At 46.5% G+C, this 24,659-nt stretch overlaps 1 protein-coding gene across 9 annotated transcripts in view; it reads right to left on the minus strand.

Moving 5' to 3' along the window:
* Nucleotides 1-24,659, minus strand: part of LOC131109381 (receptor-type tyrosine-protein phosphatase mu-like) — a 104,509-nt gene that overhangs the window by 8,251 nt on the left and 71,599 nt on the right. For 6 of the 9 annotated variants that reach the window (XM_058061317.1, XM_058061321.1, XM_058061322.1 and 3 more), the window contains 10 exons: nucleotides 19,810-20,018; nucleotides 18,371-18,451; nucleotides 17,997-18,023; nucleotides 16,007-16,018; nucleotides 14,485-14,678; nucleotides 12,549-12,636; nucleotides 12,036-12,112; nucleotides 7,100-7,136; nucleotides 2,061-2,158; nucleotides 164-280 (listed from right to left, as the gene is read on the minus strand). In XM_058061317.1, the coding sequence (XP_057917300.1) occupies nucleotides 164-280; nucleotides 2,061-2,158; nucleotides 7,100-7,136; nucleotides 12,036-12,112; nucleotides 12,549-12,636; nucleotides 14,485-14,678; nucleotides 16,007-16,018; nucleotides 17,997-18,023; nucleotides 18,371-18,451; nucleotides 19,810-20,018 (940 nt within the window). The remainder of the gene's footprint in view (nucleotides 1-163; nucleotides 281-2,060; nucleotides 2,159-7,099; nucleotides 7,137-12,035; nucleotides 12,113-12,548; nucleotides 12,637-14,484; nucleotides 14,679-16,006; nucleotides 16,019-17,996; nucleotides 18,024-18,370; nucleotides 18,452-19,809; nucleotides 20,019-24,659) is intronic. The other 3 variants (XM_058061318.1, XM_058061324.1, XM_058061323.1) reach the window with 1 other exon arrangement.

Here is a 24,659-nt window from a genome sequence, read left to right on the forward strand (position 1 = left end):
AACCCTGCTCCCTGGATGCACACTCTGTAATGCTACACACAGTTAGGACACTTCCAAATTGTTACTTGGAGCTTGCGCTTCTGACTCGGTGGCGGGGGCGGGGCCTAAAGCTTGCGCTTCAGACGGTGTACCTAACAAAGTACTCGGCGTATCCTTTGCGTACCTTCTCCACAGCAAAGGTGCGGATGACGTACTCCGACAGCAGTTCGGTCTCGATGAGCGTCACCTTGATGTCTCTGTAGATCTCGGTGTCGTCTGGCCAGTACTTACAGCACTTCACCTGGAAAACACAGCACAACTCATCAAAAATCATATCATAATCAATATAATATCATCACGCAATTACCGTCGTAGTTGTTTATTTGGCGGCATCCCTGCCTACTCTCCCTGTCCTTGGTGTGCTGTGTGGGGCAGCTGAGCCTTCTGCTCGAAGTCTTAGAAGCGTACTGGAGTTGCAAAGTGAATAATTGGATGGAGACGTTAACCCCCCCTCGTCATCCCATCTTTTTCCCATGTCAAAATGAGACAGGATGCGTATTATTATTACGTAAGAAATGAGAATGTCAAGTATGAACGGTTTGCACGTGAATGGGATTAAATGGTAGCCAACTCTGCTGCTTATGCTTTGGGATGGTACAGAGGACGAGGGAGGGAGGGAGGGAGGGAGGGAGGGAGGGAGGGAGAGAGACAAGATGGGCAAAAAAAGGAAAAGTGTATGAGGTGGCGCTCCAATAATGATGTGAAATCATAAACCCTGGACTGTTAAGAAGAGATTTCCCTACAGAAATCTAAAACACTCCAGTGGAAATATTACTCGTATTAGCTATAATAAGAGTGCAGAATTACCCCCCCGCCCACCTCCTTCAATTAAAGTGTTACTGGTGGGGGCAGACTGCTGCTGATAGACTTGAGGACATCTATCTGATGCTTTGGATGGAGCCGCTTCAACGTTCCTCCGAGGAGTCCATGAGCTGGTTAGCGATGAAATGAGAATTCCACAACTCACACACACACACACACACACACACACACACACACACACACACACACACACACACACGTGGCTAATCCCCCGATGACAACCCCTCCCAGCCAGCAGCGGTTAGGTGGAGGCCATTACATTATTGGATGTCGGAATTGTGCGCTCCGTTAGCCTGCAATTAGCCCGCTTAGATTCCAAGATGGCACCGCAGCAAAAAGTCCAATAAAACACGGCAGGCCACATGACAACTATTCCTACTTCCTACATCCATCCATCCTTTATCCGTCCATCCACCCATCCATCAATCTTCCTCTGCTTATAGTATGATGACTACAGTGTGAAGACTACAGTCTGAATACTACAGTATGAATACTACAGTATGGCTTCCACAGGTCGTTTCTCGGTGTGTTTTCTATGGAAGTATATAAGTGTTTTCTATGGAAGTATATGTGTGTGTGGAAGTGCATGTGTGCACGTGCACTTGATGGTAAAGTAGGAAGTTTGAAATCTTCCAACAAATGAACTACCCCTACACCCCCCACAGAGGCAGAGCGTTCCCCCAAATTCATCAGCCCATGGACGCAGCAGATGGCCCGCTGTGCTATGCTACAGCGACTTTACGAGGAAGCTCCACTCAGCCTCCATTGGACGGGGATCATATAGCAGATGCTCTGGGGGCCCCCTGTGGGTAGACCCCCCCCCCCCCCCACTACCCTTCCTCCTCCTGCGCTGCTAAGCAGGTGTGGGGAAGAGGAGGGGCGGGGTTGGGTGTCTGCACAGGAAGGGCCCTAATGAGGTACCAGGAGAGGGCGGCCATGAATCACCATGAAGCTGCAACGTTCACATCAGCAGAATTTAGACGTGTGGTCGTGTTTCGGAATGTGTCGGAATGATCAACTTCCACGCTCGGCTCAAGTTAGTGCCACAAATGACAGCAAGTAAAAAGCTCTACTGTCACTTTAAATATTATGGAACGCTCCCCTCAAGCACGCTGGGGAGGCGGGGCCTCCACTGCTACCCGAATGTGCTAACGAAGCTCATCCATCAGCTCTTGCGGTAGATGGGGGGGGGCACTCACCCTGCCCACCTCCACCAGGTTGGTCACCATGACGATGGCAGCCGTGTTCTCCTGCCACACCATCCTCCAGAAGTCCAACACCGTCTCCTGCATGGGGCCTGGAAGGACAGGAAGCACACCTTGACAACCTTTCACAATAAAGCTCTTGCTTTACTCAATTCATGCTGATTTTTCAAGGTCAAACTCGAGCACTTCTCAACCCCCCCCCCCCCCCCCCCCCCCAGTTTAACCAACTCCTGCACATGAGAGGAGGTGCTACTAAAAATGACAAGAAAAAATAACATGAGATGAATTTGTTCATAGGAGAGTTTCACTTTCATGTTTGGAAAAGAAGGAATCTTTGGTAGCTGAAGCACTTTGGAAACGGGGGGGGGTTACCAGAGCAATAATTGTAGATGAAGAAAGAGTTCATTCATTTATTACACAGGTTAATTAGAATGACGATGAACATTTGCTTAATCAAAAGGCAGAATGGAATTATTCCAAATTAATTAGCAAATGCAAATTTTGACATAGTTGACAGCATTCTAATGAACCCCCCCCCCCCATTGCCAGGAGGAATAAGTACAATCATGCAGATACACTAACTTTAACTAATTACCACAACTAACTCATCCAATCAACAAAAACACAAACATTCTTGTACTGAGACCCAAACTCCATTTCATCATAAAAAGATCAAATAATTAGAAATAATTCCATGGAATAGTTGAAACCTAATTACTCATACACCGTGGATGAACACACTTGTTATTATTAACTCATTCAATGTCAGACATTTTTAAAAAATGATTTTGACTGAGGTTTTACTGTTTTTTTTCAGGCTTAAAACGGCACCAAATGTGTCCGGCGTCGCCAACAAACTGCAAGCTCCGAGCGCCCACCCGTCCGCCCACGCCGGTCCCCGGGGGAGGCCTGGTGGCGAAGGATGCTACGCTATGGCGAGAAGTTTGGGCAAGTGAGAAGCAGGACAGCTGGTGTGTAGGTAGCACTCGGGCATGGTTATCTTTACTATGATTATTATTATGATTATTACCATTGTGATGGCGGTGCCAAACAAGATGACAGGAAGTGGAGAAACGGCTGAAATTGAGAACTTCCTCAACTTCCTTTGTTTCTTGCTCTTCCTGACGAATACCGATGATGCTTACTAGCGGGGGCTCAAACCCGGGGCGTTTGCTCCAGAACGCCAACCACTGCACCACGCTGACTCTATTGAAGATATCAGGTGTGGGACATACTATTATTAGTCCACAGTATCAGATATCGATATCACAGCTACCTGAGCTGTACCATGACCTTGAATGTGACTAGTAAGTACTAGTAGTACTAGTAAGTACCAAATACGATGACCACAACATAAGACAAGAACCATGGGATATCAGTGATATCAGTGATATCAGTGAGAAAGCATATTTGGTTGCTATGGCCATGATATCCAATTGTCAGTATTGACAAAGTACAGTATTACTTAGTAGTAGTACAGTTTTAGAAAATTGCTCAGGGAATATTTTCCTATTTTCTGCTGGCTTCCAAATAGCTAATAGGACAATTGGAGATCAATTAATGAGAGATTTTCCAATCAGGATTTTATGCTGCCGATACCGATACAGATATCGGAAGTGAGAGATTAAAGCCGTCTATCAGCCATTCCGATGCCCAAGGCTATCAGGAATACACAGACATACTAATAAGGAATATCATTCCAATTGTAGGAAACAGGAAATCCAAATGTAGCACATTTTTCCACCAAAAACAAGGTTGAGTCTTTGTGGAGAATGATTGTGTGTTATGTTCGTATCAGAAACAGGTTAGCACATTAGCGCCACTAACGAGGCGTATTGTGCTCCTGTGCGCCACAAACGAGCATGCTCAGTCAGACAACCTTGCCGAGGGGTCGCTCCCAGCCTGAAACGGAGGACTTGGAGGAAGTCAAAAGTGTTTGAGTGCTCGCTCGGGAACGCCGAGGTAGGAGCGTAGCTCTTTTTTATGTGCAGAAGTTTGGAGGAACTTCACAGAAGGATTCCTCTCAACTGACAGGGCGAGCGTTTGACGGCGACGACGATGCTGCCGCAGTGTTTCAGGGAGTGGGATGGCGGCGGCGGAAATCCCAAAGCCACGCAGGACGGCGATCAACAGCCGCCTAAACGGCGAGCCACATTCCTTCGGCGCCCATTAATAAACATAATCGGAACATTTTAGCAGCCGGAATGCTGGCTTAGCATTGATTTGTTGTGTTCCAGGTCGCTTTGGAATGCCAACCAGTAAATATTCCAGCTCCCAGCCTTCAGGCGACATCCCTGGTGGAGGGAAAGAGCAGCAAAGGTCACAGGTGAGGATGGAAGCTGGCAGGACACGGTAACGTCTCACGGCGACGTCTCACGGCGACGTCTCACGGCGACGTCTCACGGCGACGTCTCACGGCGACGTCTCACGGCGACTGAAACGGCGACGTCTCACGGCGACGTCTCACGGCGACGTCTCACGGCGACGTCTCACGGCGACGTCTCACGGCGACGTCTCACGGCGACGGGCTTGTAAAAAGCCACCAAGGTGAGGCGTTTAATCTGCCGACTAAATGGGCTGCAGCCCGCCGTAATGAGGCGGGGTGATGAGGCTTTTATGGGGTGACAGCTGCTCCACCTGCCGTTTTCACCTTGACGCCGCCCAGGGCGCTCGTCAGACGACCCTAAAACTAATGAGCGCCGTTTCCTTCCCAGCTTCGGCTGAGGAGAGCGGCGCCCAGAACCTTCATGACGACGCTGCTTTCATCCGCGGTAGGAACGTATCCTGTGGTGGTAGTGTGGTAGGTAGGTACATATCCTGTGGTGGTAGTATGGTAGGTAGGTACATATCCTGTGGTGGTAGTATGGTAGGTAGGTAGGTACATATCCTGTGGTGGTAGTATGGTAGGTAGGTACATATCCTGTGGTGGTAGTGTGGTAGGTAGGTACATACGTATCCTGTGGTGGTAGTGTGGTATGTAGGTACATATCCTGTGGTGGTAGTGTGGTATGTAGGTACATATCCTGTGGTGGTAGTATGGTAGGTAGGTACATATCCTGTGGTGGTAGTATGGTAGGTAGGTACATATCCTGTGGTGGTAGTATGGTAGGTAGGTACATATCCTGTGGTGGTAGTATGGTAGGTAGGTACATATCCTGTGGTGGTAGTGTGGTAGGTAGGTACATATCCTGTGGTGGTAGTGTGGTAGGTAGGTACGTATCCTGTGGTGGTAGTGTGGTAGGTCAGTACATATTGTTCCTCTAACAGCTGCCACTTTCCAATTGTGGTCCATCCGTAGCAAATAGAAGCATTAGCATTAGCATTAGCAATGGCAGAGCTGGAGGGAGCAATTAGCTGCCAACGAAGCTTTAAGGAAAAAAGAGGAATTCTGTTCCACTTTTTTAATGACTTGTGTCGGAGAGCTGGTGGGTTGTCACTTGGGGAGGCCTCTCATCTCCAGCCCCCCCCCCATGAAAAACCAGAGCAGGAATCCAGATGTTTCCACATGTGAGTGGAGGAGGAGCGGCTGGGGAAACCAGCTTATGAAGTCAAAATGCAGATTGATTCTTGTTTTGGTCCACTGAATACACAAGTGGATCTTGGGGATCACCTAGCCACTACTTAGGAATATTCATTTTCCAAGGCACATATGCGTCTTTCCAGGAAAATAACTCATCAACATGAAACATTAGCAGTCTGAGGCTCAGAGCTAATCGTCCTCACACCCACAAATAACATCATATAAATAAGCAATACAATCAAATCAGCCCGATGTACATATCAGCATATGTTCTTCAGAGATGCTTACTTCCAATCACTCCATTCCATGGGTATGATTGACACATGTCCTCTGTCCTTCAAGACAAAGTACGACACAACACAACTTTGACGATAGATCAACTCCGACGTTGCAAAAATGGATAAACGGATCCCGAGTAGCGAGGCGAGGCGAGGCGAGGCGAGGCGAGGCGAGGCGAGGCGGGATTAGCGCAGTGTGTTTGCTGGGACGTGGTGGAGGAGAGCAAACTTGGGCTTGCGTTAATTGAGACACCGAGGAGGAGAGACGCCGGCCGCGCTAATCAACAACTCATTAATGCAACTCCCAACTGGCCCCGAGCACAACGTCTACCTCCCTCCGCCGCAAATACACCGCTCATACTTTCTTCACCACGTTGCTTTTGGCAGTACACCAGTACACCAAGTACACTAGTACGTGCACACCAAGTACACTAGTACATGCACACCAAGTACACTAGTACATGCACACCAAGTACACCAGTACATGTACGCCAAGTACACTAGTACATGCACACCAAGTACACCAGTACATGCACACCAAGTACACCAGTACATGCACACCAAGTACACCAGTACATGCACACCAAGTACACTAGTACATGCACACCAAGTACACTAGTACATGCACACTCGTACACTCGGTGGCTTTTAAAGGACTGCAGAGACATGAACTCGTAGTAATTGTCATTGTCTGTATCATCTGCCGTCATAACAGCTTTGCTCTGGTGCGTGTGTATCATCTGCCATTATAACAGCTTTGCTCTGGTGCGTGTGTGTCAATTACACAAAACAAATAAAACATCATTAATCAAATATACGAGTTACCGCTGTTAATGCCCTATTTCTGAGAGGCCTAGAATATATAGGAATAGATATATAGAATATATATAATCTAAAAGTATATTAGGGCTGCGTATGCATAATTATTGCCCACGTAGCGTGGCGGTAACGTCTGCTGGTTTCTACTTGTCATATTTTGTCCTGTTTCGGTATTTAAATGGACTGATTTAAAAACGTTTCATTAGAAAAGTACATGAAAGCGTACAATAACCAATAACTAATAACTAATAACCAATAACCAATAACCAATAACCAATAACCAATAACCAATAACCAATAACCAATAACCAATAACTAATAACTAATAACCAATAACTAATAACCAATAACTAATAACTAATAACCAATAACTAATAACCAATAACCAAGCATGTATGGAAAACAGTATTTCTTACCTTGAGTGGCGATGTAGTGATTTGGCCTGTGGTATCCCTGCACAAAATACAACAAATAAATGTCAGGCTCCCATACGGTACATACAGTACATACAAACAGTACATACGGTACATACATACGGTACATACGATGCACTCGTGAATATAACATTAAGTACACCTGCAGAATCTCTTTCTGCAACGTATAAACCTACCACAAATATTATGTTGATTTCAACATTTCAAATGTTTAGCGGTAGGAAGCTAACACGTTGATGAGATAGCATGATGCCCTGTGATTGGCTGCCCAGGGTGTACCCGCCTCCTGCCCACAGTCAGCTGGGATAGGCTCCAGCACCCCGTCCGTCTCATTCCTGGGCTTCATTCTGGTAAAAGTGGGTGTCGAGGTGCAAACTTTTATTGCAGGTTTATTCCAAATTTTGTCCGTGTGGCGGCGTTCCTATCCGCATTAATATGGACTAAGCCGAGATTCGTTGGATTACATTCGAGATTCGCACAATACATTGTTGAGGTGGACACGGGGGTTCGGACACGGGGGTTCGGACACGGGGGTTCGGACACGGGGGTCCGGACACGGGGGTCCGGACACGGGGGTCCGGACACGGGGGTCCGGACACGGGGGTCAGAGTAATGTTGTCCCAAGGGGCTGAAGATGAAAATTAGCACCCATGTGCTTTCCATTCCAGACGCTCCAAGGCTAAACTCCGCCAATCAAGATGGGCTGTCTTTTTTTATCCCACACAACCGTGAACTGCAAATGGCCCCCTCGCCGCATCATGACCACCCCTGATCTGTTCTCCAATTCCATCCATGAATGAAGTCGCCATGGTTGACTTAAAACGAGCCTTTCAAGCTTTCTTCCAAAAAAGGCGTGAGCACGAGCGACGCACACGCACACCTCCGGAGCGATCGGCCAAAGTGTGGATAATCCGTCAGATTCAACTAACAGCAGCCATCTTGGCCATCTTGGCCATCTTGGCCATCTTGGCCATCTTGGCCACAATGGCTTCCTAGTCTCCGGGATTACGCTAATCCCTTCAACTTGCGTTTGTCCAATTCCTTGTCTTGTCCCCTGAGACGCCAGGCGGGAAACAAAACATCAGGAGGACTTAAAGGCTCTTCATCCCGTCATCCTTGCCTGCACCCCCCCAGCCCCCCCACCCCCCCGCTGCTTATCTCACTCATATTCAATTGAAGCGGGATGCTGATTAACGAAGGGAAGCAGACACAAAAGGATGTTTCCCTTTCTCTCCTCCTCCATTTTTAATGACTTCTTTATCTGCCGGCCGAGCGGGACTTTTATTTGTGCTTTCATGTTAGCTCCTGGATTAGAGGTGGGGGGGCTTGGGGGGGGGGGTGTCAGGTGCACAATCACCGCCTCCAACATTTACAAGGAAAGGAGGCTGACACAAGTGTAAGCATGCGATGGAGACACCAACAAAAGAAGGTGGATGGAGGAATAAATCATGGAACTAAAAGGGAATTAAATATGTTTGGCTTTTTGATGCCTTGCTTCTTCCTCTGATCACTTCCTTTTATTCCAGTGGCGGCGAGGAGGAAGCCTGCCCACAGGCTCCCATTTGGATTTACTCATCATAAGATGATGAGTAGGAATATCCCGCCATAAACGTTGGACAATAGTGGCAGACCAATGGGATGCTGGTTCAATTTCTTCAGCTTAATTTGGTCCTCCAATTGAACTAATGTCAACGTTTTGATATCCACACATGCTTCTATAGTATATTATGATAAATATATTCAATATTATTATGACTGTGATGTCCGCGCCCAATACCAACCACTACCAACCACTACCAACCAATACCAACCACTACCAACCACTACCAACCACTACCGACCAATACCGACCAATACCGACCAACACCGACCACTACCGACCACTACCGACCACTACCAACCACTACCAACCACTACCAACCACTACCAACCACTACTAACCACTACCAACCAATACTAACCACTACCAACCACTACCAACCAATGCTAACCACTACCAACCACTACCAACCACTACTAACCACTACCAACCACTACCAACCAATGCTAACCACTACCAACCAATGCTAACCACTACCAACCAATGCTAACCACTACCAACCAATGCTAACCACTACCAACCAATGCTAACCACTACCAACCACTACCAAGCAATAGTCAGCAATGTTGTACAATTGCATCCCTAAATAATAAAAGGTAGTACTCCAATATTAAAAAGGGTCCTTGATGAATAATCAGGCGTGTTTTCATCATTCATCATGTTGGCATAGCAATAAATCTCTTCAATGAGGAAAGCCGGAAAACTTCCAGTTGTGGGGTTCTAAATGTCAACGCTAATTAGTAGCTTCAGGTCAGACGGCCACCCCCCCCCCCCCCCCCCCACTTTCACATGCATGGTACATCTTCGTTTGCAAGAAAAGGCAGCGTTCATTGCAGCATAGTGCAGGGGTTATTTTGTTGGGGCACCGGGAGGTCCAAAGGGCGGCTTGGGGGCCGTATGCAGCCCACAGTGGTTTCTTTATCAGGCTGTGGCACATTCTAAAAATACAATTGAACAACAAAACCTAAAACAATGCAAAAAGAATAAAATAATAATAATAATAAAATATGATGAGGAAAATATTTCCGCTTCCATGTGTTGCTACGGTACGTTGACGTGATCTGTCCATGGGCTCCACAATCTAGCAATCAATCAAACTGTCATCTCTGATGAGCACATGGATTTTATTTTTGCTACGTTATCACATGTTGTAGCGTGGATGTTTGCACTTGTACGACGCCTTCATAGGAATAAAGTCAAAGTATTCTAACAACTAAAAAGTTGCACTTTTATGACAATAAACTTATAATATTATGTGGAAAAATAATATAATAATAATATAAAATATAATATAAAAATTTAAGTAGGATAGACTTGAAATATTAAAAAAAGACATTTTTAAAGTTGTAAGATGACGAGATCAAAGAAAACAAAGTCAAGTTGCAAAAGTGAAAGTCTGTTGGGAAAAATGGGAATGAGGTGAGGATATCACGGAACGTTAGGAGAAGGATGTAGCACCATTATTATTGTTATAATATTATTATTATTATTACAGTTGGGGATGATGTTTATTAGCCTAATGGCATGTTTGGGCTGCATATGATGATGATGATCATCATCATCATCATCATCTCCCGTGGCCGTGCAATAAGAAGGAGCAGCAGGAACGCTGGGAGTTTACTGGGACTTGAGATGAGTTAAGGAGCTTGCTGGGGAGTAAAAACCATCGTTACCCATATGTCTCCATTTATGAGCACTTGAGGAGAAGATGTGTGGGGGGGGGGGGGGGGGGGTCCTGTTTAATATGCATGCATTATCTAGAAAAGGCCTGTAGCCGTGTTTGTCTGCCTTGTTGTGCCGGCAGCATAATGGAGCATAAAAGCCAACGCAGCAAAGGTAAATAATTGAGGGCCGGCACACCTCGCATTATGAATCCATGTTTGGGGGCGGAACAAGAGATTACAAATGGCCACATTAGGCAGGGCGGGGGGGGGGGGGGGGGGCACTTATGGAGGCAGGTACATCGGCAGGCTATTAGCCTCAGAGGAAGCATCTCCCGTTGGCTGCCTCTCGTCTCGTCCGCCATAAATCAGGTCAGACCAGGAGGCGGCGCCTAAGTGAGTTGGATCTGTTGTTAACGGGCGGGGGTGTGGGGGGGCCTCACGCTACTTTTTAATGACTTTAGAGCGGCGTGAAGGCGTGCTAAGACCCCCCAGGGCATGCACCGTACCCTCTGGAGTTGGCACGCGTGCAGAACGAGGGTGCTAAAAAAAACCAGGGTTGTGGATTCTTTGGACAAAATGATGTTGGGGGCAGCTATGTGATGCTAACGTGCTAACATCCATCCATCCGCTACCGCTTATCCTCACCAGGGCGGGGGTACGCTGGAGCCTATCCCAGCTGTCTATGGGCGAGAGGCGGGGTCCACCACGGACTGGTGGTCAGCCAATGACAGAAGCGCTACCATTAAATCATGCTAGGTTAGCATACTGAGGAGAAATTTGAAGATGTGTAGTGAAGCCTTTTTTGATTGGCGGGCGGATGTCCATGAAGGGGGGAATGTTTACCCTGGTATTTCCTTTGGTGCCAGGCTGCCCCATTCCTTGGGATGGTGTTTATTCCCCCATTCCTTGGGATGGTGTTTATTCCCCCATTCCTTGGGATGGTGTTTATTCCCCCATTCCTTGGGATGGTGTTTATTCCCCCATTCCTTGGGATGGTGTTTATTCCCCCATTCCTTGGGATGGTGTTTATTCCCCCATTCCTTGGGATGGTGTTTATTCCCCCATTCCTTGGGATGGTGTTTATTCCCCCATTCCTTGGGATGGTGTTTATTCCCCCATTCCTTGGGATGCTGTTTATTCCTCCATTCCTTGGGATGGTGTTTATTCCTCCATTCCTTGGGATGGTGTTTATTCCCCCATTCCTTGGGATGGTGTTTATTCCCCCATTCCTTGGGATGGTGTTTATTCCCCCATTCCTTGGGATGGTGTTTATTCCTCCATTCCTTGGGATGGTGTTTATTCCCCCATTCCTTGGGATGGTGTTTATTCCCCCATTCCTTGGGATGGTGTTTATTCCTCCATTCCTTGGGATGGTGTTTATTCCTCCATTCCTTGGGATGGTGTTTATTCCCCCATTCCTTGGGATGGTGTTTATTCCAAGGCGTGTATTGTTAGCCTGATCTTTATTCCTCTTCATTTAACCACGCAGTCATACGGTACCGTGCTGTATAAAGGTTGTGTGTGTGTGTGTTTGCGTGCGACGGTGGCCTCCCCCGCGGACCCCCGGCGACGACGGGCCCGCCGCCCTCTCCCACCCCCGAGAGGAAGCGCGGTGACCTTTGCGTCGGTGGCGCTGGCTGGTGTTTGTACTTACATCAACGTAATTTGCATTAATGTAATCGGAGCTCTGGTCCCCCTCCAGGGCCTGCAGCCTCACACGGGAGTGATCATCTGGAAAAGAGGCAGAGAGGAAGGAAGCACGCTGGAGTCAAGCAGGCCGGCGCGTGGCAGGAGGAAGAGGAGGAAGAGGAGGAAGAGGAGGTACTGAAGAGGGGGGTGGGACAGATGGAAGCGAGGAAATACAAAATAAGACTTGAACCAAGTCTTTGGCTTCAACGTAGTCAGGAAGGATTTGCCAAAAGGCTTTTTGATTGACATCTGGTGTCTCAATGAAAACATATGGAAAAATGGAAATCCTTTTTTAAAGCTAATGTCAGGACGTTAGCATCCCAGCAGCTCTGCTGGATGATAATAAAAGTCTTTTGCCTGAGCATCTTACACTGACCACTTACCCCCCCCCAAAAAGCCAGGCCAATAAATCAGGAGGAGGTTTAGGGGGTGGGCGTGGGGGGGTGGGGGTGGGGGTGCAGTAAATTGATGTACATACATGCAATAATGTTCCCGTATCGGTTCTTCATGCGGTTCTCATCCTTCTTGGCCGAGTCCCACGGAGCCGACTGCCCCTCAAAGAAGCTCTGTTAAAAAAAAGGGGGGGGGGCATGTCATGTGATCATTGATTTAATTGCTAACAACTCAGATGTTATTGCTAACCGCTATATTGTCGCTAATAACTTCATTGTTAATGCTAACAACTTCGATGTTATTGCTAACTGCAACGTCATTGTTAGCAATGGTTACTGACTATGATGTTATCATTGATAACTATGATGGTATCGCTAACATTTATGTTATCATTGACAACTATGATGGTATCGCTAACATTTATGTTATCATTGACAACTATGATGGTATCGCTGACATCTACGATGTTATCATTGACAACTATGATGGTATCGCTAACATTTATGTTATCATTGGCAACTATGATGGTATCACTAACAACTACAGTATTTTTTCTGACAACTACAATATTACTGTTAACAAGTAAACGTTTTGAACAAACGCCATTGTTGTTGTCTTTGGGCTAGTCCACTGATCCGCCTGCACCCGAACGCCACACGCCAACGCCACACGCCAACGCCAACGCGTCCTGGCAAAGTGAAGTGCTGCATTAGCATTCTGGATGCGTGCCGGCGCTGGGAGGCGGGGCCGCCGCTTTAGCAGGAAGGAAGGTACATTTCTTTTTACGCTTTCAATCACCGTGGCGTTCATTGGTCTGGGCGGCAAATAAAGATCTCCCAGACATGAAATGGCGTCCATTTAGCCTTTAAAATGCTAAAGGACATCCATCCATTCGTAGGAGATGGCAGGAAGTCAAGCGGACGGATCATAAGCTCCTCCTCTTTTATGGCTTCACGTCAAACATGAGGAGACACATTGTCTCCTAGCTTCCTAAGTGCCTTTAGCAGACTCAGCGACCCTGTCTACTTCCTGCAGTGCAAGAACATCTGCTCCACTCAGCAACACAACATATTTCATATTATTATTATTCATATTATTTCATAGATTTCATCAAAGGAAAACTGATTTTTTGGCAGTTTGGAAACATCAACACGTCTTTTTCCATGCGTTCGAAAATATAATAACAGCTAAGATGAGGCGGCTAATTCATGCATGTAATAATAATAATATATAATAATAATAATAATACAAAAAGTAAACAGAAGAGAACATCAACGCTGTGACTCCATGAAGACACAAAGAAGGATTCAACATAACAGAGAAGTACAATTGTGGGCTGCAATTCCATTTGGGAAGTGATGAGGAAATGAGGAATTAATATTCCTATCATTTATTGGGAAGAAATTGCAGCTAAAAACGGAACACACGTCGTCTTTATGAAGCTTCTGGAAAGGATGTTCTTCAGCGTCCTGCTAACGTCTGCGGTCAACAATGAGGACGTTTCCATGGGAATTTGGGAATATTTCATTCCAAAAGTCCAAAAAGTGTCAATATTGTACAAATGTATTGTTAATGTAGTATTTTTTTAAAGCTTCATAAAGATGAACAATGGTGCACTGCATGTCCAACACCTCACAGACATAGCTTATGGGGGCGGGGGGGGGGGGGGGGGGACTCTTGGTAAATGCCCTTTAGGTTTAGGTTGCAACAACAAGCAGCACCTGAAACATCCTTGGAATATGAAATATGAATATGAATATGAACGTCTTACCTCGTTGATCTGGGACAGAAAGAGCATGTGTCAGGGAGAGATATAGTACAGCGTTAGACGCCGATTGGCTCATGAGCAGGGCATTAACCTCAACACATGATGCTATGGCGGACATCACAGCATGGTACGGGTGGACACGTGGACATGTGGACACATGGACACGTGGACACGTGGACACGTGGACATGTGGACACGTGGACACGACCAGCGTGAACGTTTGCAGTGTTTCCACGGAGACGCGGCGTCCTACCTCGTACTCCTCCTTGAAGCCGTAGCCCTCGGCGCACTTCATCTGCGTGATGTGCTGCAGCAGGTCGGCCACGCGGATGGCGGGGTGCAGCTGGCCGCTCTGGTAGGGGGGGTCCACGGCCTCGCGCTTCCTCAGCGAGTGGGTGTGGGACTGCACCAGGCTGCTGGTGTCGCTGCTCATGTTCTGGCCCTCGTCTGCAACAAGCACAGGGGGGGAAGAAGGGGGGGGGCGGCCGGGCCCCGGGTGAGAACAAGATGCAAAGGCAAACATGGCGACACCATGCCTGAAACAGTAAACCATATCTTCTGGAAGTTTAGCTTTGGGATGGACTGTCCTGCTGATGGATGGACTCATCTCATTTGCTCTTCAGCACGACGTCACCATCTCGTCTCATCACGACCATCTACTGACTGGACGGGTCATGTGGGGAGAAGGTTCTGGTCCTAGTGTCTCTTAAGGGAACCTATCATATGCTCATTGTGGACTCCTATAGAGCAGCTACACGCACACAGCTTTACAGATCTTCTGGAATCAGCACCCATCCAGCTGGATTTCCTTGGATTTCAACCAGCGATCATTTTGTTCATGAATAGACTAGAAACACCATTTATTTATCCATAAATAAATATCAAGAAATATAGATCATTATAGATGAAGTGAAGCTACAAAATGAACAACTAAGTTGGCTTAGTACAGTACTTCTGGTATGGGGGGGGGTACTGCAATGAACTGCTGGGGGGGGGGGGGGGGCACTTTCAATATTAGTGTAGACCCGACAACATTTCTACATATTATATTGTAGTTACTACATATTGTACATATTATATTGTAGTTACTACATATTGTACATATTATATTCTAGTTATTACATATTCACAAATGACTACATATTCCAAAGAATTCCACTAAATGATGGACGGGTGGTGTGTCGGGAAAATGAAGGACGTTGGATAATATTTTCTTGCTAGCGTGCTAATCCTGCTAGCGTGCTAATCCTGCTAGCGCGCTAATATCGGTATATTTTGGCAGCAGATGCTAAGACATTTTTTACTGGCATCAACTTTGTTTCGTTTATTGGGAAACTTGAGTCGGTGGTGGACGTGAGGCACAGATGTTGTTGGGGGGGGGGGGGGGGGGGGGGGTCAGCCCATGATGGACGTGCAGCCAGAAACATGAAGGATGCGTGGATGCGGATGAAAGGGTAGGGGGCGGGGCCAAGGTGGCGCCATGAGAACCATCACATAAACAACAAACAGCCCTGATCTCCACGGAAATGAAATCAAGTTTTAAAAAAAAGCCCATGGGAATGGGAATGGGAATGGGAAGAGGATGAACGTGGAGTGGGGTGGCGTTGGGAGGGGGGCACATGCTAGGCTAATGGCGGGGCTGCAGGGGAGGGGGTGGGGCGGTGAAATGCTAACATGTCCACTGGTCATGCAAGTTATGTCACAATGTCGGAAGCGCTCGCTGTCCGACTCAAACCCCCCCACCCAGGCCCGGGGCCCCCCATGGGAGAACTTACCATTAATGGGCACTTTTTAGATAGCAGATATAAGAGGGAACGAGTGTGGAAAAGAGAGAGAGAAAGAGAAAGACAGGAGGGAGAAGAGAAGGGATAAGCAACAATACAGCATGAGAACCTGGAACACTTTCAGCTATGCTACGCTAGCCTGCGCTAGCCTATGCTAGCCTATGCTAGCCTATGCTAGCCTATGCTGGACGTGGCCCCCTCGTCCCCCCTTGAAAGATGCCTTGGCCCGGTCACGGAGGGGGTGGGGGCGGGTTTAGAGTGATGCATGGGTGGGATGACAAAGGTCAAAGAACTTAGGAAGGACGTTGTGGCTTTAAGTGAGAAGTTCATAGGAAATCATTTCAAAAATGTATGGCATGGGGGGGGGGGGGGGGGGGGGGGGTGGAAAAAACCCAACCCATCTAGTTTGTCATTCAGTCAGCAGCCAGTAAAAAACAACTTTCATATAGTAGAAATTGTTATTAATCAACTTTTATTGATATATAGTTTGCATGTTCCTGAGTTTGACATTCCGTGACTTAGCTTCAAAATTCCACAAAAAATTGGATTTCTGTTCACATAAATAAAAGTATTTAGAATTTTTGAGATCTAAATTCATACATGGGAAATGATAAAAGATTAAAGCATCTGAAAATATTAGCTCCCCTCACTAAATTTTGGCTAATCATTTCCAATGCTAATCATCTAGCGTAAAGACGGGCGTCCCTCGTTTATCACTGTTCACTGGTTCCATACTCCACCGGGTTAGCATTTCTGACGGCTCGTCATTCCTGTCATGCCCCCACTGGGGTACAGAAATCTTTTGCCCCCCCCCAATTTGAAATACTATTGATGGTAGTAATATCTTGTGGTTTACGTGTACTGTACAAACCGAGCGTGGAACCGATGGAATACAACAAAGGCATCCAAATCAAACCAAGAGTCAAATCCACGTTGGAGGTCTGGACTAATATTGGAAGTTCTCACCCCCCCTAATAGATCACCGTGTCCCCCCCAGGGGGCCGGCCCCACTGCTTGGGCTCCACGTCAAATATTGTGTACTTTGAGCAAGTATTGTGATGGCGACACCCACCCTGAACCAGATCCTTTCCACGACTATTTCCTGTTGTTGTCATTGCAGTTTTAAGACCCCCCCCCCCCCAGCCGCCCCCCCCGGACAATCAGCACCCCGGCCCCCGCTGATTGGATGCATTAGAGTGGTGCTGCAATCCGACGTTTACTCTTTCCCATCTCATTAAAAACTAGCGTGCTGACGAAAGACGTTGTTTTGTTTTGCGGTGTCGTCGGCCCACTTTGGGAAGAGCCGGTCTTCTTCATTATTCCGTGTTAAGGCTGAAGAGGACGAGCGGGAGCAAAGCAACAGGAAGTAGGTCGCTAGCTAGCAGTGGCCGAGGGCAGGAGGAGCCGCGTGGAAAACAACAATAGAAAAGTTGTTGTTGTTGGGGGTGGAGCTAAATGAGGGGGGGGGGGTCTGCCTTTATTTTCCATGATATGTGTCTCCGTGCAGCTGTTGATGACCCCCCCCCCCCCCCACCTGTCCATGCATGAGAAGGCCAACACGTGACGTCACACACGACACGCAATGCAGATGGGATGTAGCAGCCTCAGCCGGGGGGGGGGGGGGGGGGGGGGAGGGGGGGGGGGGGGGGGGGGCAGGCAGGTATGAAGGTGGGCTAAATGAAAGCCAACAATGGAGGGGGGGGGGGGGGGGCAAGTATAATATCTGTGCGTTTCAAGTTCTCCATAGTCTAAATGAGTCTTGTTGCCTTTCAGTCGGAAGATCTAACGCTGCAGAGATTCCCGACCACTGGGACACGGCACAGTTGGGAATACCAACAAAAATGGCAACAAGCGCTCCCAAAATCTTGGATTGACTACGAGCCATTCATAGCCGCAAGAAGGAATACGTGCCTTGGCTCAAGGGCTGGGAAACACTGCTCTATATCCGTGAGGAGGAAAAGAAGAGCAAGATGATTCTCACCTAAGATGGCGGTCGGCACAAACGGGTCTGCTCATCATCATCATCATCATCGTCATCATCATCATCATCATCGTCATCATCATCATCGTCATCATCGCCCCACAAAGCCAGAGCAGACGTTGTCAGGTGGAAAAAAGATGATCAGGAAATTAGACATGAATACACAAAAGAGGAAAATACAATGTTAATGAGGGATTATTAGGTATATTACGGTAATGTCAGCGTATGTACGCAACGTTCCATGAACTGAAATACTGGAAACTCTAAGATGGAAAAAACCATCTGTGAAGTCTCTAAAGGTTTGCCAGGCCAAGGCTTCCCATTTCCCATGGGAACGCCAAGCTGGGAATGTCGGATGATGTGGGTGCTGGTACCTGGGTAGAAGGCGCTGCTGGGAATGGCGGCGTTGAGCGTGTTGGCTTTGGGCAGCGTGAAGGAAGAAGGCGAAGACGGGGCTACGGACGGACAAAAGAAAGACAGAACATTGAGGAGCATCGTTGGGAAGGGAAGCACGTGAAATGTTTGAACTCCCGAACACAAACGATAAACTAGCAAAATGGCTGACGTGTTTAGAAATTCCACGTTTTGTTAGAAAATCTCAACTTGATGGCAACTTCATCCTTTTTTTACAGTGTTTGTGTTGCCTGCTGCCTGTTTAGCCTGCTAGCTTTTTAGTCTGCTAGCCTTTTAGCCTGCTAGCCTTTTAGTGTTTAGCCTTTAGCCTCTTGGCCTGCTAGCCTCTTGGCCTGCTAGCCTCTTAGCCTGCTAGCCTTTTAGTGTTTAGCCTTTAGCCTCTTAGCCTGCTAGCCTTTTAGCCTGCTAGCCTTTGGCCTTTTAGCCCTCTAGTCTTTTAGCCTGCTAGCCTTTTTGTCGCTAGCCCCTGTCCAGGTTTGTTTATGTTCCATTTTGACCCCCCAGCTTGGCCAACTGAATGCGTGGATCAAAAAGGAGCTTAAGGTCAAAGTCAAGGTCAACGTGCTTCCCGTCTTCGTACTAAAATCCTTGCCGTTAAGTCCGTACGACTCCTCGACATCCTGGCGCCACAACAACAGGTTGGTCTCCTGGTTCCTGGTTATCACGAGCCGAGCGTACGATCCGTCTCCTTTTGAGCCCAAATGAACCCCCCCTCAGGTCCCTTTAGGGGCCACCACTGAGAGGAGTAATACGTCCTGGTCTTAAACCAAGAAAGACCACACGTGGCAGACAGTTAATCAAGGTCAGCCCCTCACTGGGGGCTCTGGCCCCGCAGGACTGGGGGTCCAAGGAGGTCATCTGACGCTGGGGAGCGGGATTATGGCGGGGTCCAGCCCCGGGCGCAGACTTAGCCCAGCTGCCCGTCAACAGAGGATTAAGTTCACGCTGCGAGGGGGGGGGGGGGTGTTCCATGATCTGTCTGTCATTTCCTCATTAGCCAACCTCCCTGTGATGCTAGGTGGCAGTGATGCTCCTATCAGCTGTCAGGATTCTACATGCTAGCAGCTAGCTAGCAGCAACGACCTCGCTTCTCCTTACGGTCCTTTTCCAGAAGTTTGGATGAAAACTAAAACCGGAACAAACCACCAGCATGGAAGGTCTTTGGCAAAACCCAATCCCACTAAAATAATATCACGCCAAATCCCGCTTTGTGGTTCTACCACGAATTGTGGAAGTGATCTCCTTCCAAGTGTCATCTTTGTCATGCGGTTAATTACCAGAAACCAGAAACCAGAAACCAGGAACCAGAAACCAGAAACCAGGAACCAGAAACCAGAAACCAGAAACACTCAAGGCTCATACAAGCACCATGAATTGACTCCCCCGGTTGTTAGCTTACCTCGGCCGTTGAGCGTGAGCGCGCATTCGCTGCGCGTGTTGAGGGTGAGCGCGCCCTCGCTGCGCGTGTGGTTGTGGGTGTCCATGAAGGACAGCGCCTCGTCACAGTTGGTGCCTTGCTCCGTGTAGCTCTTGTCCATGGAGTTGACCATCACCGTCATCTCCTGCCGTGTGCTGCTCAGTGTCTCTTTGCGCTTCTTGGCCAGTTTCCTTCCCAAACAAAGAAGAGGAAGAAGAAGGAGAAGAAGGAGAAGAAGGAGAAGAAGGAGAAGAAGGAGAAGAAGGAGAAGAAGGAGAAGAAGGAGAAGAAGGAGAAGAAGGAGAAGAAGGAGAAGAAGGAGAAGAAGGAGAAGAAGGAGAAGAATAAATCTGTTGTACAGGACTGCTGGTCCCATACATCACCAGGTACACCCTAATATCTTTTCATATTCGTCTGCAGATGACTTATGGCAATGACTAAGCAATAGAAAATGCTTCTGGAGAGGGTGAGGAGGTGTGACCCCTAACCCAAATCCATCAGAACATCTCATGATTTAAGGTTCACGTGGTGGACAAAGTGCCGTGAACTCAAAGAGGCAACCTGATTTTTCCTTTTGACCCACTTGGAATTTAAAAAATGGGAGGACACAAAAAAAAAGACTTTTTCACAGAAGATTCACAGCAGGGCGGAGATGAGACGCACTCGGCTTTGGTGAGGATCTGGATGAAGGTGCAGATGAAGGAATGGACGCCCGCCAATGTCTCCATGAACCGTGAAGTCCTCGCATCCCATCACGGACTTGACCACATGGAATTAGGTTGGACGCCTGGACAGCTGGTCACCACCAAATCCACAGGTCCACCCTCTACGGGGTGCGCCACGCTCAGCGCCCCTGCGCCTCCTTGCACTGTGCCACCAAAGTAGAGCCCCTGATCTCCAATAAGTCTAATAATGATAGTCTCGTGTAAGATAAGAGTAATAATAATAATAATAGTAATAACAATAAGTCATAATTGTCAACTTGAAAAGTTTGCTGAAACCAAAATGAGGCAACTGAAAAACGCAAAACAACTTCTGGTTTTTTTTGTGTGTTGAAGGTTTTTTTTTCTCCTCTCCACCCCTGTGAAGTGTCCCAGCAAAGAAAGAGAATTCCTGGAGGACTTGTCTCTGAAGCCGGCCCTGACCTCAGCGAGGAAGAGGAAGAGGAAGAGGAAGAGGAAGCGCTAATTAATAAAACATCACTTGATCACTCGGCGGAGTTAGCGCTCCATTATTCCCAAAAAGTAGCATCAGCAGAGTCAAACAGCTGGAGAGGCAGAGCACTGCTGCTCTTGTAGCGGGCGCCCCCACCCTTTGGGGTCTTCCCATGGGGGGGGGGGGGGGTGGGGGGGGGGCTGCAGTCTAACGACGCCATCCCGCTGCTTTGTTGTCGCAAATCTCCTCTATTTGTTCAATCTGGATAAACCGCTGGCGTGCTGGTGCCATACCATGCCGGCCCCGCGGGACACCCCCGACACCCCCCCCCACCCACAGTCATTTCCTCCGAGGGGCTCAGCATGGCGCTAATGGGCGACACGTTGTTGGAGAGACACATCTTCATCTCAGATTCATCTCTCCAGGGGGCGTCTCACACTTTGGAGGGCAACACAGTATAGAAGTATAGTATAGAAGTATAGTATAAAAGTATAGTATAGAAGTATAGTATAGAAGTATAGTATAGAAGTATAGTATAGAAGTATAGAAGGAAGGGAGTAAGGAAGGAGAGAAGGAAGGAAGGAGGGAGGGAAGGAAGGAAGGAGAGAAGGAAGGATATACTACAGTACTGTCCTCTGAGAAGGTATAATGTAATGTAATGTATGTAATGTATATAATGTAATGTATATAATGTAGTGTATGTAATGTATGTAATGTATATAATGTAATGTATATAATGTAATGTATGTAATGTATGTAATGTATATAATGTAATGTATATAATGTAGTGTATGTAATGTAATGTATATAATGTAATGTATGTAATGTATATAATGTAATGTACATAATGTAATGTATATAATGTAATGTATATAATGTAATGTATATAATGTAATGTATATAATGTAATGTAATGTATGTAATGTATATAATGTAATGTAATGTATATAATGTAATGTAATGTATGTAATGTATATAATGTAATGTAATGTATATAATGTAATGTAATGTATGTAATGTATATAATGTAATGTAATGTATATAATGTAATGTATGTAATGTATATAATGTAATGTATATAATGTAGTGTATGTAATGTAATGTATATAATGTAATGTATGTAATGTATATAATGTAATGTACATAATGTAATGTATATAATGTAATGTATATAATGTAATGTATATAATGTAATGTAATGTATGTAATGTATATAATGTAATGTAATGTATATAATGTAATGTAATGTATGTAATGTATATAATGTAATGTAATGTATATAATGTAATGTAATGTATGTAATGTATATAATGTAATGTAATGTATATAATGTAATGTATGTAATGTAATGTATATAATGTAATGTAATGTATATAATGTAATGTATATAATGTAATGCATATAACGTAATGTAATGTATGTAATGTATATAATGTAATGTATATAACGTAATGTAATGTATGTAATGTATATAATGTAATGTATATAACGTAATGTAATGTATGTAATGTATATAATGTAATGTATATAATGTAATGTAATGTATGTAATGTATATAATGTAATGTATATAATGTAATGTAATGTATATAATGTAATGTAATGTATATAATGTAATGTATATAATGTAATGTAATGTATGTAATGTATATAATGTAATGTATATAATGTAATGTAATGTATATAATGTAATGTATATAATGTAATGTATGTAATGTATGTAATGTATATAATGTAATGTATATAATGTAATGTATGTAATGTAATGTATAGTGAGGATAGTAGTATCTTTAGGGAGATATCGTATATCCAATATGTCAGATATGAACAGGCGGAAGAGACCCGATTCCCGTTTTCCATGCTTTTCCCTTTCCCCTTTCCCCTTTTCCCTAGCAGCGTCCACCAGCCCCCCCCCTTGGCCAACTTTGGAGTTGAGTTGAGTTTCCCAGACGGAGGCAAGATGCCGCATGATGAAGATGAATCTTCATGCAAATGTGCCACTAATTTGTAGGAGGGTAAATATGAAGATGGATGAGAGTATTAAGGAGTCCCAAGTACTACCACATGCAGTACACAGTACAAATAGTCTCACGTTGCAACACTTCATCAATGGGACTGCTTGTCATGGGAGCTGGACTGGAGACCCAACTACTACTACTACTACCGCAGTAGACGCTAGCACCCGTCCGTCTGTCCGTCCGTCCATCATCTATGCATCTATGCATCCATCCATCATCTATGCATCCATCCATCCATCCATCATCTATGCATCCATCCATCCATCTCCATCTCCATCTCCATCTCCATCCAAGTAGGTATTGGTATCATGTTAGCATAACAATAGCAAAGCGTGTCCATGGCGGACGTTTCCAGAAGCCGAGGCAGACAGACAGACAGGCAGACAGGCAGACAGACAGACAGGCAGACAGGCAGACAGACAGACAGGCAGACAGACAGACAGGCAGACAGACAGACAGGCAGACAGGCAGGCAGGCAGGAAGGCAGGCGGACAGCAGCCACGGCAGGTGATGACATCAATGGAGGCCTCATTAGGGCGAGCAGGCCTGATCTTTAACCGGCAGGAGTTCTGCCACAACCAAAAAGGGAAGGCAGCCACCGATTGAGCGTCAGCGTTCCTCCGATGCGCCCGCGGGAAGTGCCGCCGCCGCCGCCGTTTCTTTAAACGGCCAAGTTCAAAAAGCCTGCAGCTCAGCATGGAGGGTCTTATTCTACACCAGCTTGGAGACGCGGGCAGCAAAGGTTCATTAGCTTTCTTTGTGTGTGTGTACACGTGTGTGTGTACACGTGTGTGTGTACACAGGCAAGTACGTGTGGTCCCCATCAGTACATTTTCATTGCTTGTTGATATTCTTTTTTCCCTCCACGCTGGCAGGGAATAATCATTTATGGAAAGAAGTCCACAAAGGCCAGGATACGACGCTAACATCAGCACCAAAATAGGATTTTTTTTTTTAGCGTTATTATTTTCTAAAGGCTGGAATTTGTGTCAGATCAAAGACGTCACGCATCATGGGTAGTCAACCTGCGGCTGCTGAAAGTATGATGCCCACCTGGGCCGGCTCCCTTTAAACTCTCCCCCTCCTTCTCTGCCAATTGCACCGTTGGGAGGGACGGGGGCGTGGGTGCGCCGCGCCGCACCTGACCGCCCCGCTCAAGGAAATGACCAAGTTGGGGCAAATGTATGCTTGGTCTATACGTATATGTGTACCAATCCCACAAGCATGTTGACTGTGAGGTGAAAAAGCAGTAAAATAGATGAAATAAATATGTGAGATACCGTAGATACCGTAGATACCATAGACACCGTAGACACCGTAGACACCGTAGACACCGTAGACACCGTAGACACCGTAGATACTGTAGATACCATAGACACCGTAGATACCGTAGATACCGTAGATACTGTATACTGATTACTGTAGTATAGCCAACAGGTATTTCATGTGGCTTAAATTGCCACTTTTTACAGCGTAGGTGACATCATGGGTTTAAACGTGCGTGGTATCCCCCCCCCCCTTCTGGTTGATCATCATGCTGCGGCGCTAGTGCTAAACGTGCAAGGCTTGTAGCAATTAAAGTGATTCCTGGTGCATGTTGAACACACGCTCTCTTTAATGGAGGTGCGCCGCCGCCGCCCCCCCAGGGTCCATGTTAGAC

Source organism: Doryrhamphus excisus, chromosome 22, assembly GCF_030265055.1.
Source record: "Doryrhamphus excisus isolate RoL2022-K1 chromosome 22, RoL_Dexc_1.0, whole genome shotgun sequence".
NCBI classification, from domain to species: domain Eukaryota; kingdom Metazoa; phylum Chordata; class Actinopteri; order Syngnathiformes; family Syngnathidae; genus Doryrhamphus; species Doryrhamphus excisus.